The sequence below is a fragment of the Megascapheus bottae genome, chromosome 14 (assembly GCF_031878675.1).
Source record: "Megascapheus bottae isolate mThoBot1 chromosome 14, mThoBot2.hap1, whole genome shotgun sequence".
Lineage (NCBI taxonomy): Eukaryota > Metazoa > Chordata > Mammalia > Rodentia > Geomyidae > Megascapheus > Megascapheus bottae.
Window position 1 is genome coordinate 8,973,087 of NC_143522.1, and position 13,658 is coordinate 8,986,744.

The following is a 13,658-nucleotide window of genomic DNA, read 5'->3' on the forward strand; positions in this document are numbered from 1 at the left end:
TGATCCCATCTTGGCAGACATATAAGGACCCGGGCCCTGGGCCTGCAGACAGGGTTTATGTTTGTCTAGTTCAACCTGACCTTTCCTCTCCTGTTTCTCATCCCACCTCTCCTGCTCCATTTTGGTTCTTGTTTTCCCCACTGCCATGTGTCCTATGGGATGAAAGAGAGAGCTCTATGTTTTCTGGTGGTAAAGTCTGGGTGCTTGTCTATTGTGTTTCTTCTCTGTGGCAGTCAGAGGCTAGTGAGTAAAGCTCTAGTCATTGCCAAGGAGAAAGTGACCTAGCGCTCACTTTTCCTCTGTGCTATGTATGGACACATGTGAGTATGTGTGTTCATATATTCCTGTGTCCTGACTGTTCTCTCTTTCTTGTTTATTATGTCTTTCAAGATGGCCCTGGCTGATTACTATAGTGACAGGCCAGACCTTCCCATCTTCTTCTTCTTCCTTGGTTTTCCCAGAAGAGATGGGGTATATTCATGCCAGGGTTAATTCATGTTGGGGAGCTCCTTCCAGTCTGTACTGATAAGACCCTCAAAAGAGTGACTCTCTGTCTTGCATTCTGGAAAATGACTTATGGAAAATGACTGATAGATACGGATTTTAAGTTTCATTTGGGAGGTGACTGAGAAGGGCAGGGAATAACAATGGCCCCAGGTATAGAATGAGCCTGTGCCCCTTAGTGCTTACTGTTTCACATTCATCTGACGTATGTAGAGCACTGATTTGTTGGTGGGCTGTCTCAGGGGCTACAAAAATACAATGTGAACTAAGAGTTGAGCAGGTCTAGCTAGATGCTTGTTTTCTAGTGTCATGTAACAAACTACTCTAAACCTATTGGCTTAATTTATTCTTGTGCATATTTCTGTCGGTTGATCCAGTGGTTCCTTAACTGACTCATCCCAGTGGAAGATTCGTGGAGCTAGAGCATCCAAGATGGCGTCTCTCACATCCTAACTAGTGCTGGCTACAGGCAGAGCCACTTCTGCTTCCCTCTCCACGGCCTCTCGTCCCACAGGAGGCTAAACCAGCTTCCTTATATGGTGGTCTCTGGGAAGCTTCCAAGAAAATGAATATAGAAGCTACAAGCCTCTGACAACCTCTAGCATTTTCATCAATCAAAGTCCAGTGGATGGCTATATAGAAGGCATGAAGAGAGGGAGGCACACAGTCCCTGGGGATCATTTTCTAGAAATCTACTGCATTTATTGAGTAAAAGAAAAGTTCAAATAAAGATCAGATTATCCTACAGCAATGAAAGAGAAAGAACATAGCTGGGCTGGAATCCCAACCCTGCCCACATCTTAGTTGCACGATCTTGACCAAATTACTCAGTCTGTGTTCCTGGTAGGAACAGTATGTAATCACACTTGTCTTAGAGGCTTGGGATGAGTATGAAGCTGTAAATATAAGCAGAACTCTTAATTCCGAATCTGGCACATTAGGTAAGGACTCAAATGTTAGCTGTTACTAATGTTAAAGATCTCTAGTGGTAGGCAAATTACAGATTTAATTTTAGGCTTTCTAGTTCTGAGGAAGAAAGATACGGATGCATAAGCGTTGTTTGTACACTTAAGCCAGGAGGATATGGTTAGTTCAGTAATAGCTGTGCTGTGTGAACACTTGATCTTGTACATGGTAGATTTGGGATGCTCTGTGACTTAGAAGAGCTCACTGTGTGTGTCGGGGGGTACGACGACTTCTTAAAACAAGTTGTTAGAGATTAGCAAAGTAATCTTGGCTATCAGAAGCCTTGAGTGGAATCTCAGTCTTCTTCTTTCCTGTCTGGGTGAACTTGGAAAGCTAACTTCTCTGTCAACAGTTGGTTACATGGACGTGGTATCAGTAAAAAGCTGTTTTCCTTTACCTTTGTTCTTCTATCACCTCCCTAATGGCATGAAATATGAGGTAGGAAACAAGGCTACCAAATTTGAGTTGGGGGAGCTATTGCAAATTTCTGGGGTTATCCCCTAGAAATTGCCCTATCTCCCGCCCAGCCAGGGGCTGAAGTCAACATGCAAGTTCTTCAGCTCCTCTGTCTCCTTTCAGTATCTGTTTCTTTCCTAACTGGTCTCTGGATGTTGTTCTTAGGTACAGAGCCCCTAGTCTGATGCTCATCAACTGTTTTAAACTCAAAGTCATCAGCCGAGGAAATTCTCTTTACACTTTGCTATAATTACGTAGTTGCTTTTCCTTTCCAAAGTTGGGAAATTGTATTTCAGTGTTGAATATGGTATACATACCTGTTTATTAACTCTCGGGGACTTTTAGCTACCTAAAGAAATATTCATCATCATTTTTTTTGCCAGTCCTGGACTTGAGGTCAGGGCCTGAGCCCTGTGCTTGGACTTTCCCAAGGCTAGAGCTCTACCCCTTGAGCCTATGTATGTGGTACCAAGGAATTGAACTTGGGCCTTCAAGCATGCTAGGCAAACACTCCACCACTAGGCCAAACCCCCAGCTCTCATCATTTTTTCCTAGCTGTGAGAACAAGAATGGTTTCTTCATCATCTAATCTTGTGTGTGTGTGTGTGTGTGTGTGTGTGTGTGTGTGTGTGTGTGTGTGTGAGAGAGAGAGAGAGAGAGAGAGAGAGAGAGAGAGAGACAGACAGACAGACAGACAGACAGACAGACAGACAGAATTGGGCCCTGAAATCAGGCTAGCACTCAACCACTTGAGCAACCCCTCTACTTCCATCATTTTTCGGGTTCTTGGAGATAAGGCAGGATCCTCAGATCTCAGTCTCCTGAATGTCTAGGATTATAAGCATGTGTCACCAATGACAGCATCATGCTTATTTGTATCTGTGTCTATCTTCTACTTCATGGGAATTCTTGGAGCCTTAAGTAATATGTGTGTCATTATTTCTGGCACCACTAAGATACAGTTGAGTTTGTTTTAATCACTTGTGCTTGTTTAGTGGGCAGAATGGCTCTCCAGTTTCCCAATACCATTACAAAAACACAAAGAAAAGAAAAGAAAAACCAAAAAGGGTGCCAGGTGGGTTGATTGGCAACTTTTCAGATAATGGGCCATGCAGGTGTGAGGCTCTCTGGAGCTGACCAGGCCTGGCACAGGGCCCTATTCACCATCTCTGCTTGGGCCTGGCTGCAGGGAGACCCAGTTTGGTTGTTCAGACACGTTCACGTATTCCTGAGGCCTCTGAGTGCAGACATCTTCTTGCTGGGCCTGTTTTCTCTCCCACTGGACAGAAACAGCGTTGTAAAATGGATTCAAGTCCATCAACCTACCTCATCTGGGCATTGGCAAGTGTGGAACTAGCCTGTGTTGGCTCATTTTGTTCTTCTTGGGTGTGTAACACAGGTCTGCATCAGGCTGGTGTCCTGTGGCTGTGTCCTGCTGTGTCTGGGCTTGGGAGCATCTACTTACACAGGCATTCCCACTTCAGCCTGCAGGGCAGCCTGGCTCCTGCACTCACCTCCCCTGGAGCCAGTAGACAGTGCATCAGCAGGAGCTTCTCTGAAAACAGTGAAGAAATTCCAGCCGCAAGGCAAACTGCTGCTCTGAGAAGAAGCAGCCTTAGAGCCCTGGCTGGCATGTTGCTGCGGCAGAGCCTTTTTGGTGGAAGTGTTGATGAGCCCTGACAGCAGAGAGGGCCACGGGGATAGGGGTGGAGAAGTGTTTCTTGTCTTCCTGCCTCCTTACCGTGGCTTCTGTGGGAGACATGGCTGTCTGTGAGGTTTCATCAGCCAAGCCCTCAGTGCTTTGGGCCCAGGCCTGGTCCTTGCTGTGCTAGACATAGAAGAAGTTGATAAGCCCCAGGAGTGATCATCATCAGAGACTATGTCTTCTCTTACAGAGAAAATCCACTCATGTGACCAGGAGAGGCAGAGCGCCCTGGAAGAAGCCAGGCAGAACCCCCGTGAGGGCATTGTCATTCCTGAGTGTGCCCCTGGGGGGCTTTATAAGCCAGTGCAGTGCCACCAGTCCACTGGCTACTGCTGGTGTGTGCTAGTGGACACTGGGCGCCCACTGCCTGGGACCTCTACACGGTAAGCCCACCCATAGCCTATCCTATACCTCAGGATGAGTCCTGGAACAAAGGGACCCACTTCCAGCTGTGCTGGCCTGTCTCAGCTTTACCTTTCTCAGGTTCTATAGAAGTCAGGTCACATCACAGGAAAGCAATGTTTTCATTCTTGAGCAGATGAGGACCTGGTAGAAAGACCTTGGGACTTGGACTCTGGTTGTAGATCTGTCCCTTTCCGGTTGTGGAAAAGTATTTAACTATTCTGAACCTCAGTTTCTTGATAAAATTATCTTACTAAGTCCTTAGGTTCCATAGATCAAAAAAGGTTCTGTGTCAGGTGCTGGAGGCATAGTCTTGTAATTCTGGCTAATCAGGAGGCTGAGATCTGAAGATTGCAGTCAAAGCCAGCCAGGCAGGAAAGTCTGTGACAGCCCATCATTGTTGAACAGTAGCGGCTCAAGTAGGTTCAGTTGCTGACCTCTCTCAACCCCTCATCTCTCTTCTCAGTTATGTGATGCCCAGTTGTGAGAGTGATGCCAGAGCAAAGAGCACGGAGGTGGAAGACCCCTTCAAGGACAGGGAGCTACCAGGTAGGAGATCCTACCCTATTGGTACCCATTTTTTCCCTTATCATGAGAGGCAACTCCCTTCTCCATTTCTTGATCTGAAACAGAGAGCGGAGATACTGGGTCTGTGGACCACAAGGAGCATGAGGTCAGAAGCCATGGAGTCTGTAGAGAAGTTGGCTTACAGAGATGGCTGTCTTGATGGCTGTCTGGGCAGTGTTTGCCTCCTGCTCTGCGGAATGACTTCATGATGGTCTCTGGGTGATCACAGGATGGCCGTGGGAGTGATATGGGTAGGGGGGAGGCATGAGACATGTGGAGAGGGGTTCTTGAAAGGACTGGTAGGCTGGAGTTTCCCTTATTTATAATGAACTCTGCTATGAGTCACAATAAGAGGACTAAATATTGATGGCTTGGAATTCCATAGTCCTTACTCAGTACAAAATTAGGTTGGTGCTGGTGGGAATTTGTACCCCATCCTCATGACCCATGGAGATTCTAGAGCGAGAACTTAAAGTAGAGAATCCTGCAAGTCAGGCTTTCCATATGAGCTTTGTAGAAATCACTGTCACAAATATAGAGTTGTGGTCTCCAGGATACTCACTTCCAGACATCCCTGCAACAGCTAAGAATGAGAATTCTGTTGTTCACCAGGTACTGGATATGTCCAAAATTGGTGTGAGTATGAGGCAGATTGTGTGCAGATAAAGGAAGGCATGTATATGCAAGTAGTCATGTAGGTGTCCTAAAGGTTCAGAGCAAGGAGCTATGAGGGAGAATCCTCTTCAGAGTCTATGCTTCTTATGAGTAGTATTTAACCAAAGACCTGGAGAAGGTCCTAGAAGCTGCAGAGATATGGCCATGGGTATACTGAGGGCCCATTTGGTGCCGATGAACGTGATGAGTTTTAGGGATTCCATCTATGTGGTTGTGCCATGCTCTTTTATGTGGGTGTGGACATGGAACAGGAATATTTGTGACATGCATACCTGGATAGAGCTACTTAACACTGACTTGGTAACCAGTGGGATTCCTCTCCACCCACCACACCCTGTGCTCCAGCAGTAATGCTTCTTACTCTCAGAGCAGCACTTTTCATACCTTCCTATAACTTCCTGGACATTAACTCAAGTGTACTAGCCCAGTGTATTGTGAACTTCTTCAGGTTAAGAACCTTGCGTATTGTCTCCCTAGCGTTTAACACAGTACCTGAGTTGATACTCAGGAAAAAAAAAAAAAGGTCGAGATACAGGAAAACTGAAAGCATTATTATCCATTTAGTCCCATGATACCTGTGGGCTCCGAGTAGAGGAATGCTGAAAGTCCATGACAGTCACCTGGGCAGTAAATACATCTCCAAAAATGGGTCAGGCTGAATATGGATTTTGAGAAACTTGGGAAGGAATGATAGGTGAGAAAGCTATTTTTTTGGTTACTTACTGGACATCTGCCTTCAAATCTCATTTTATCTTTTAGGCTGTCCTGAGGGGAAGAAAATGGAATTTATTACCAGCCTACTGGATGCCCTCACCACAGACATGGTTCAAGCCATTAACTCAGCAGCACCCACTGGAGGCGGGAGGTGAGAATGTGAGCAGGACTCCAGTCCTATAGAGAATGTGGGACTGTGGATAGATGCTACATGCTGGAGGCCAGCAAAGCCTGGAGGCTTGACCAGGGCAAGAGTTGGAATTCTATCTTTTTCCTGAAAACATATGCCCATGGCTTTTCCCCACCTTCTCACAAAAATTCATCCTACTCTTCAACCTTTCTTTTTTCTTGAGTTGTTTATCTCTAGCATTTGGTTACCTGGCAACGGGGCTGTCTGAAAATGTCCAGCTGTTTCATCTCCAAAGAAGGAATGTTGAATAACAAGATGCATGATGGGCATCTGATGAGGACCAGGAGGGAGCACAAAGCAGTTTGTGATTTTTTTTTCTCCTTTAAGACGGAGAAGCCATATGCCTTTGTGGCCTTCTGAGAATTCCAAGGAGGTCTGAGTAGTGAAATTGGATACTTTCTCAACCAGATTCAACTTTGTTCAGGAATGACATGGAAATCCTTACCTGAGGCTGAAATATATATACTGTCTGGTGAACCAGGATTTCTGGAGCCTGCTAGTTTAGGTCTATTGGGTTGATCAGCCGGAGATTGCATGTGTCCATCCACTGAGCACCTTTTGAATATGTACAACACACCAAGTCCTTTGCTAAGGACTAACTATCCAGGAATGCAAAGCATTTTCTTCCTTTCTTTTTCTGGTCAGTGGTGGGGCTTGAACTCTGGGCCTGGGCATCGTCCCTGAGCTCTTTAGCTCAAGGCTAACATTCTACCACTTTAGCCACTGTGCCATTTCCAGTTTTCTGGTGGTTAATTGGAGAGAAGAGTCTCACAGATTGTGGTGCCCAGGCTGGCTTTGAACTGTGATCCTCAAATCTCAGCCTCTTGAGTAGCTAGGATTACAGGCGTTAGCCACCAGCTCCCAGCTTGCAAAGCATTTTCTTGCTTTCAAAGTAGGCAGCCTACTGGGAATACTTGACCTTAGATAGATGCTTACAAACTGTGTGGTTCACGCTAGGCAGAAGTAGAAGAATAGAGGATTGTCTAGCACAGGGTGCAAGAGACAGTGAAGGCTTCCTAGGGGAGACGGTGACTAAGCTGTTTTGAAAGCTGGGTAAGGTTTAGTCAAAGGAGGAAGAAAGCCATTTAATGAAGGAAGAAAGGATATAGTGGCGCCAGGAAAAGTTCACATCTGTAGTTCAGAATTGTCGGGCCTAGGAGCCAGGAGTTTGGCCTAGTGGTAAGAGTGCTTGCCTAGCATGCACAAAGACCTGGGTTTGATTCCTCAGTACTATACACATGGAAAAAGATGGAAGTGATGCTATGGCTCAAAGGGTAGGGTTCAAGCCTCAGGACTGGCAAAGAAAGAAAGAAAGAAAGAAAGAAAGAAAGAAAGAAAGAAAGAAAGAAAGAAAAAAAGAAGGGGAAAGAAAGAAAGAAAGGGAAAGCAAGCAAGCAAGCAAGCAAGAAAGAAAGAAAGAAAGGGAAAGACAGAAAGAAAGAAAGAAAGAAAGAAAGAAAGAAAGAAAGAAAGAAAGAAAAACAAAGAAAGAAAGGGAAAGAAAGAATGTTCAGGCCTAGATGGAGAAGGAGGAAGAGTAGGAGGGTGGTAATAAAGAGATGAGATTGGAGCTGGGCACCAGTGGTTCATGCCTATAATCCTAGCTACTCGGGAGGCTAAGATCTGAGGATTGAGGATCAAAGCCAGCCAAGGCATGAAAGTCTATGAGTCTGTTATCTCCAAATAACTACCTACCAGGAAACTGGAAATAGTGCTGTGGCTTTAAGTGCTAGAGCACTAGCCTTGAGCTGAAGAGCTCAGGGACAGGGCTCAGGCCCAGAGTTCAAGCCTCATGAACAGGAAAAAAAAAAAAGAAAAAGAGATTAGCAGTGAGGAACAAGAAGGGGGGGACATACTAATAAAACTCCCAGTTATAAAACAGAGCAGAGGCACAGCAGGAGCTGGGCAGGAGCCAGGGAGGGGAAGGTGGGAGTGTTCAGGTTCTTGACAGCAGTAGCAGAGGTACAACGAGCTTGCCAAGGATATACAGCCTGGCTCTCAGCTCATATAGCTTCTCAAAGAGGGAGTGCTAGTTTCTCATCATGCTGCTGGCAGTTGTCTACAAGGCAACTAGGTACACAGGCCTAGGCCTTTCCCCTCTCCCCCCATCCCACAGAAGTAGCAAGCATGGCAGAGACCACTGGCAGGACCTCTGGGTATGTATTTGGATGAGTGATCAAGATTGCAAGAATAATTATCAACTGTTTAGCAATCTGAGGTGGACAAATGTTTCCATCTTGGAACTCCTCCTTCTTTTGGTCATATCGAAGTGATTGCATATAGAAATGACACCAGTAGATGAAGAGAATGTAATAGATGCGTATAACAAAAAGTCTCAAAAAAAAGAGAGAGAAAGAAACTTGTTATATTAAGGACATTGTGCCAGGTGAAGTAGCAGAAGGACAAATGCTGTCTGATTTTTCTTGCATGAGCTATCTGAAATCTCCAAGTAGGGCAAATTAGGGAGGAAAGGTGGCTGCTAGGAGGTGTGGGGAGAAGGAAAAAGGAGATTTTAATCAATAGACAGCAAGTTTCAATCAGCATTATCCCTACAGTCCACTGGACTGTTGCTCAGTTGTACTGTTTGAGTTTTACTAAGAGGATAGATTATCTGCTCTCACTATAGTAAAATGGCAATTTTAGACAAGAAAGATAAAAGAGAGAAAAAAAGGGAAAAGAAAGTGAGTGTAGTAGTCGTCACCCTTGGAAACTGCTGCTCAGGGTGCTTACTCCTGCACCGGTAAGCCTGGAGGCTGGTTTCCCAGCACAGCACTATTGCTTCTCACTCTGCAGGCATGGACTGGGCCTTCCCATATAGGAGTGCAGCAAATAGCTGAGAAGGTTGGGGGATGGGGGAGCAACAGGCCACACAGGGGAGCCTTTGGGGCCACCCACCGAGCTCAGTAGCTCAGTACCTATGTGATTGCACCCCAGTTGCCCAGAAGCAGGAAGGGTGAGTTTTGACAAGGCATACCCCATGTTGCATGCCTTTTTGTGATTTTATGTTAAGGATATGCAAAAATACCTGTGGTTTCATGCAAAACCAGGAATGAGATTCAGTAGTCCTGCCTTTTCTTCTATGAGTGGAAAATATTCAAGGGAAAATCACAGAAATAGACAATTCATAACTTTATTACAGTATATTATCTACTGCTTTATTGTTGTTGGTTTCTTATTGAGCCTTAATTTATCAATTAAACTTTACTATAGACCATAGGTTGAAGGGTGGCGGGGGGGAGGGAGTGTAAAAATAGCTGGGCACTGGTGGCTCACACTTATAATCCTAGCTACTCAGGCAGCTGAGATTTGAGGATTGTGAATCAAAGCCAGCCTAGGCAGGAATGTCTGTGAAATGCTTATCTTCTATTAAACACACACACACACACACACACACACACACACAAGTGGAACTATAGCTTAAGTGGTAGAATGCTAGCTTGGATCAAAAGAGTTCAGGGATAACATCCATTCCCTGAGTTCAAGCCTCAAGACCACTCCTTCCCCTAGAGAGAGAGAGAGAGAGAGAGAGAGAGAGAGAGAGAGAGAGAGAGAGAGAGAGAGAGAGAGAGAGAGAGAGAGAGAGAGCGAGAGAGAGAGAGAGAGAGAGCGAGAGAGAGAGAGCGAGAGAGAGCGAGAGAGAGAGAGCGAGAGAGAGCGAGAGAGAGCGCGGAAGGAAGGAAGGGAGGAAGGAAGGAAGGAAGGAAGGAAGGAAGGAAGGAAGGAAAAGATAAAGAAAGGAAGGAAGGCAGAAAAGAAATATATCGGTGATTTCAAGTACTGAGGGCTTGGAACATATTCCTAAGAATAAGGGAAGGGGAATATCTATGTTGAGTAAGAAAATTGGAGAAAACTGACATCTCTGGTGCTTAGGGTGGCAGAAGTTAGCAACACCTTATGTCAAAAACAAAATACAAACAAAAAGGCTGGAGGTGTGACTCAAGTGGCAGGGTATTTGACTAGCACGTACATGGCCCTGGGTTCATTCCCAAGTCCCACGAAAAGACAGGGTACAGAGGTTGTAGGTTTACAAGTCTTGAGTTGGCTTGTCTACTCCATGACTTCCTGAAGGTTGCTGGCTCTGACTATCGGCTCACGGATCTTGCCTGTCCCTTCTGCTTTACTTCCATAGAGGCAAGACTTCACCCCAGTGTCCTCCATACGAGCCCTAATACCTGTGTTTCCCAGGACCTTGGTTACATGGAGGGACTATGGTTGGACGCTGTGGCCAAGGGAAGTTAGGGTTAGTACCTTACCCAGAGGTGAAAGAGATAGCTACAGACAATTAGCAAGGAAATGTGTTTTTAATGCCAGTGTATCCTTCGGGAAGGGACTTTGCATAAAATCTTTTCTTTCAGGTTAGGTGTAATTGAGAGTTGGGAGATACTTTTTAAAATAGTTCCCAAAATACTTAATTTTTTTTTTCAGTTTAAGCTTCTGTTAGCTTGGCCATGCTTGGTTCTGCTAGATACAAAAGATTTGGACTACTTTGAGTAGTTGTTACCTGGAGGTTACTTTTAATTACAGGAAGACAAGATGCACCAGGAATGGTTTAGAAATCAAGGAAGATCAAGGAAATGTGTGTGTGGAGGAGAGAGACAGAGAAAGAAAGGAAGAAAGGAAAGAAAGAAAAAAAGAAAGAAAGAAGGAAGGAGAGAGAAGAGAAAAGAGAAGAGAAGAGAGGGAGGGAGGGGAAAGAGAGAGAGAGAGAGAGAGAGAGAGAGAGAGAGAGAGAGAGAGAGAGAGAGAGAGAGAGAGAGAGAGAGAGGGAGAGAGGGAGAGAGAGAGCGCACAACTGTGTAGAGAAGTGCCTGGTCAGTGTTAGCTAATTTCCTGGGTTTAAAGCCCGTCTGGATCTTCCCCTTACATGTAGCCTAAGCTCTGTTGCTCACCTGAATGACCTGTGGCATGGTCTTCATGGTGTCTGTCCCTTCTGGGCTATTTTCCCTCCCACCACTGTGTGCCCTCCTCCTTGCCTCTAGGAAGTCGACTCTGCCTGCCCAAGACCACCTCCAACCAGCTGGGCCTTCATCCCAGAACACAGTTGCCCTTCCTCCCATGATTGGCCTCTGTTTACCCACTGAAACCTCACCCCTCAGAGACTACCCAGCCTAGAGGAGCTATTACTCAGTCACTTATACCTCCAAATCCCTTGTTAACTCTTGACCTGGCGCTTGTCATAATGTGATATCTCCCTAGATTATTTATGCATCATCTATTTTACCTACTGAGAACTTGAGTTCCACCAGAGAAGGAGCATTCACTTCCCTTTTCCCTGCCGTGTCCTCAGAATTTGTAATAAAAGCTTGGCACATAGAAGGCAATGAAGAATATGTGTCAACAAATAGCAGTGTAAATGATGGGTGAATAATGGGTGGATCCCTGAGAGTTCACTAACTACTGCAGGACTCCGTGAAAGGTTTGGTGCAGGCCGTCTGTGGTACAACTTAGTAGGGCTCTAAGGCACCCTGCCTGGGCCTACTGGGACTTAAGACATTGTTGAAACAGTTACTTTTCTTGTGTGGTGAAAGAGCAGAGGCACAGGACAGCTGGGGAATGGGTAACACATCTGGAACAGGGCTGAGGAAGGGAGGAAATCCAGGCTCCCGTGGGGTTTTGCCTAGGCTTTGGAATCCGGGCAGAGCGGGGTTGCAGGCATGAAGTCAAAGAAATTGTGTTTGAGTCCTCACACTCAGGGTCTGATGGCTGAACTGATGATTGATGGACATTAGGTGAGGACAGAGAAGCAAGAGCAGATGAACACAGTGGAAGAAAGGACAGAAGAAGGCATCTCTCCATCTCACATTTTAGCTTGCCCCTAGTATAAGCTTCATGATGGGTTCTGGGGACATCCCCCCCCCCAAAAAAAAAAAAGGCACAGTCTCTATCCTGGAGGAGGGATATAAACTGTAGAACCATGTTTAATAAATAAATAAATAAATAAAAGGGCCACGAGTGTGGCCTAGTGGTAGAGTGCTTGCTTACCATGCACAAAGCCCTGGGTTTGATTCCTCAGTACCACATACACAGAAAAGGCTGTGGCTTAAGTGGTAGAGCACAGAGAGGCTTGAGTACAGAGAGGCTCAGGGGCAGTGCCCAGACCCTGAGTTCAAGACCCAGGAGTGGCAAAAAATAAATAAAAAAAAAATGTGTGAGCCAGGAAAGGGCTGTTGAGATTCAGGAGAGGGAGAGTATGTGAGGGCTTAATATAGGAAATGAGGGCCAGGAGTTTGGCCTAGTGGTAGAGTGCTTACCTAGCATGCACAAAGACCCAGGTTCGATTCCTCGGTACCACATACATAGAAAAAAAGCTGGAAGTGGTGCTGAGGCTCAAGTGGTAGAGTTCTAGACTTGAGAAAATCCAAGATCAGTGCTCAAGCCCTGAGCTCAAGCCCAGGATGGGCAAAGAAAAAAAGAGTCTCAGGAAGTGAAATTTGAGCCCCATCTTCACTTACAGTATCTTTCACTCCATGGGCAGAGAGAGGTAAGGGCATCTCAGCAGAGGGCACACATGAGTATTGATGATTGAATGAGGATGGAGAGAGTCTGTGAAGGAATGGTAAGAACCGTATGGTTTGGCTAGGGAGATGGGCTGTGGATAGGCAGGAGTTGAAACTGCAGAACTGGACAGAGCCAAGGAGACATACGACCTCCTGAGTCATGCCAGGGGGCATCAGGAATCACAGAGGTGTAGAGCACTTTTATGCAGTCATCTTGATAGCAGTGTGGACTGTAGAGAAGTAAGAAAAGGGACAGGAAGCCTACAGTGGTTGTGACATTGAACCACATGACATTGTGGCTTGGAGGAGAGGTGAACCTACTGAAGCATATGTAATGAAATCAAAGTAAGGGGGGGCTCCCTTTTCTGGCCTCAGCCTGACTGAGTGGTGAAATCTGACAAGAGACAAAGCAGGATGAGGTGGCTGGTTATGGTGGGAGGCACCTACAGATATCATGGAGTGACATCCATCACCACGATTGAGTTATTCTGTTAATTCTTCCCACCAGAGCTCCCTGGAGCAGCACTCTGCCTTAGATTAGCCTGCCCAGGGCACCACAGGCTTTATCAGTGTGGAAGAAAGACTTCTGAGACCCTGAGGAAGTAGAATACTTGGAGCAGGAGTACCCTCTCTTGGTTCCACCTGCCCTAGAGAAAGCCAGCCTTGAGGGGAGACTGGCAGGATGAACCTCTGAGCCTCCCCATCTTCATGTAGCCCCCTGAGGCTTCACCCTCCTTGCCCAATATGGATGCCCTTTGATGGTTTTTTACATAGAAGGGGCTGGAATGTGGCTGACTTGGCATTTCCCAGCCCCACTGCACAGATGGCGGGGCTGGGTCCCAGCGCCAGATGGGGCTCAGTTAGTCTGCTTGGCTTGGCTCATGCCTCCTGGCCATTCCTCCTTACCTTCTCTAAAACTGCTTAAGGCAGCAGAACTGGGCCCAAGATCCTGGCCAACGCAGGTTGTGGTAAACCCGGCTGG

General features: G+C 46.1%; 1 protein-coding gene across 7 annotated transcripts in view; it reads left to right on the forward strand.

The window, feature by feature from the left end:
* Positions 1-13,658, forward strand: part of Smoc1 (SPARC related modular calcium binding 1) — a 161,391-nt gene that overhangs the window by 135,796 nt on the left and 11,937 nt on the right. For all 7 annotated transcript variants that reach the window (XM_090344376.1, XM_090344373.1, XM_090344374.1 and 4 more), the window contains exons 8-10: positions 3,822-4,014; positions 4,500-4,582; positions 6,035-6,140. In XM_090344376.1, the coding sequence (XP_090200502.1) occupies positions 3,822-4,014; positions 4,500-4,582; positions 6,035-6,140 (382 nt within the window). The remainder of the gene's footprint in view (positions 1-3,821; positions 4,015-4,499; positions 4,583-6,034; positions 6,141-13,658) is intronic.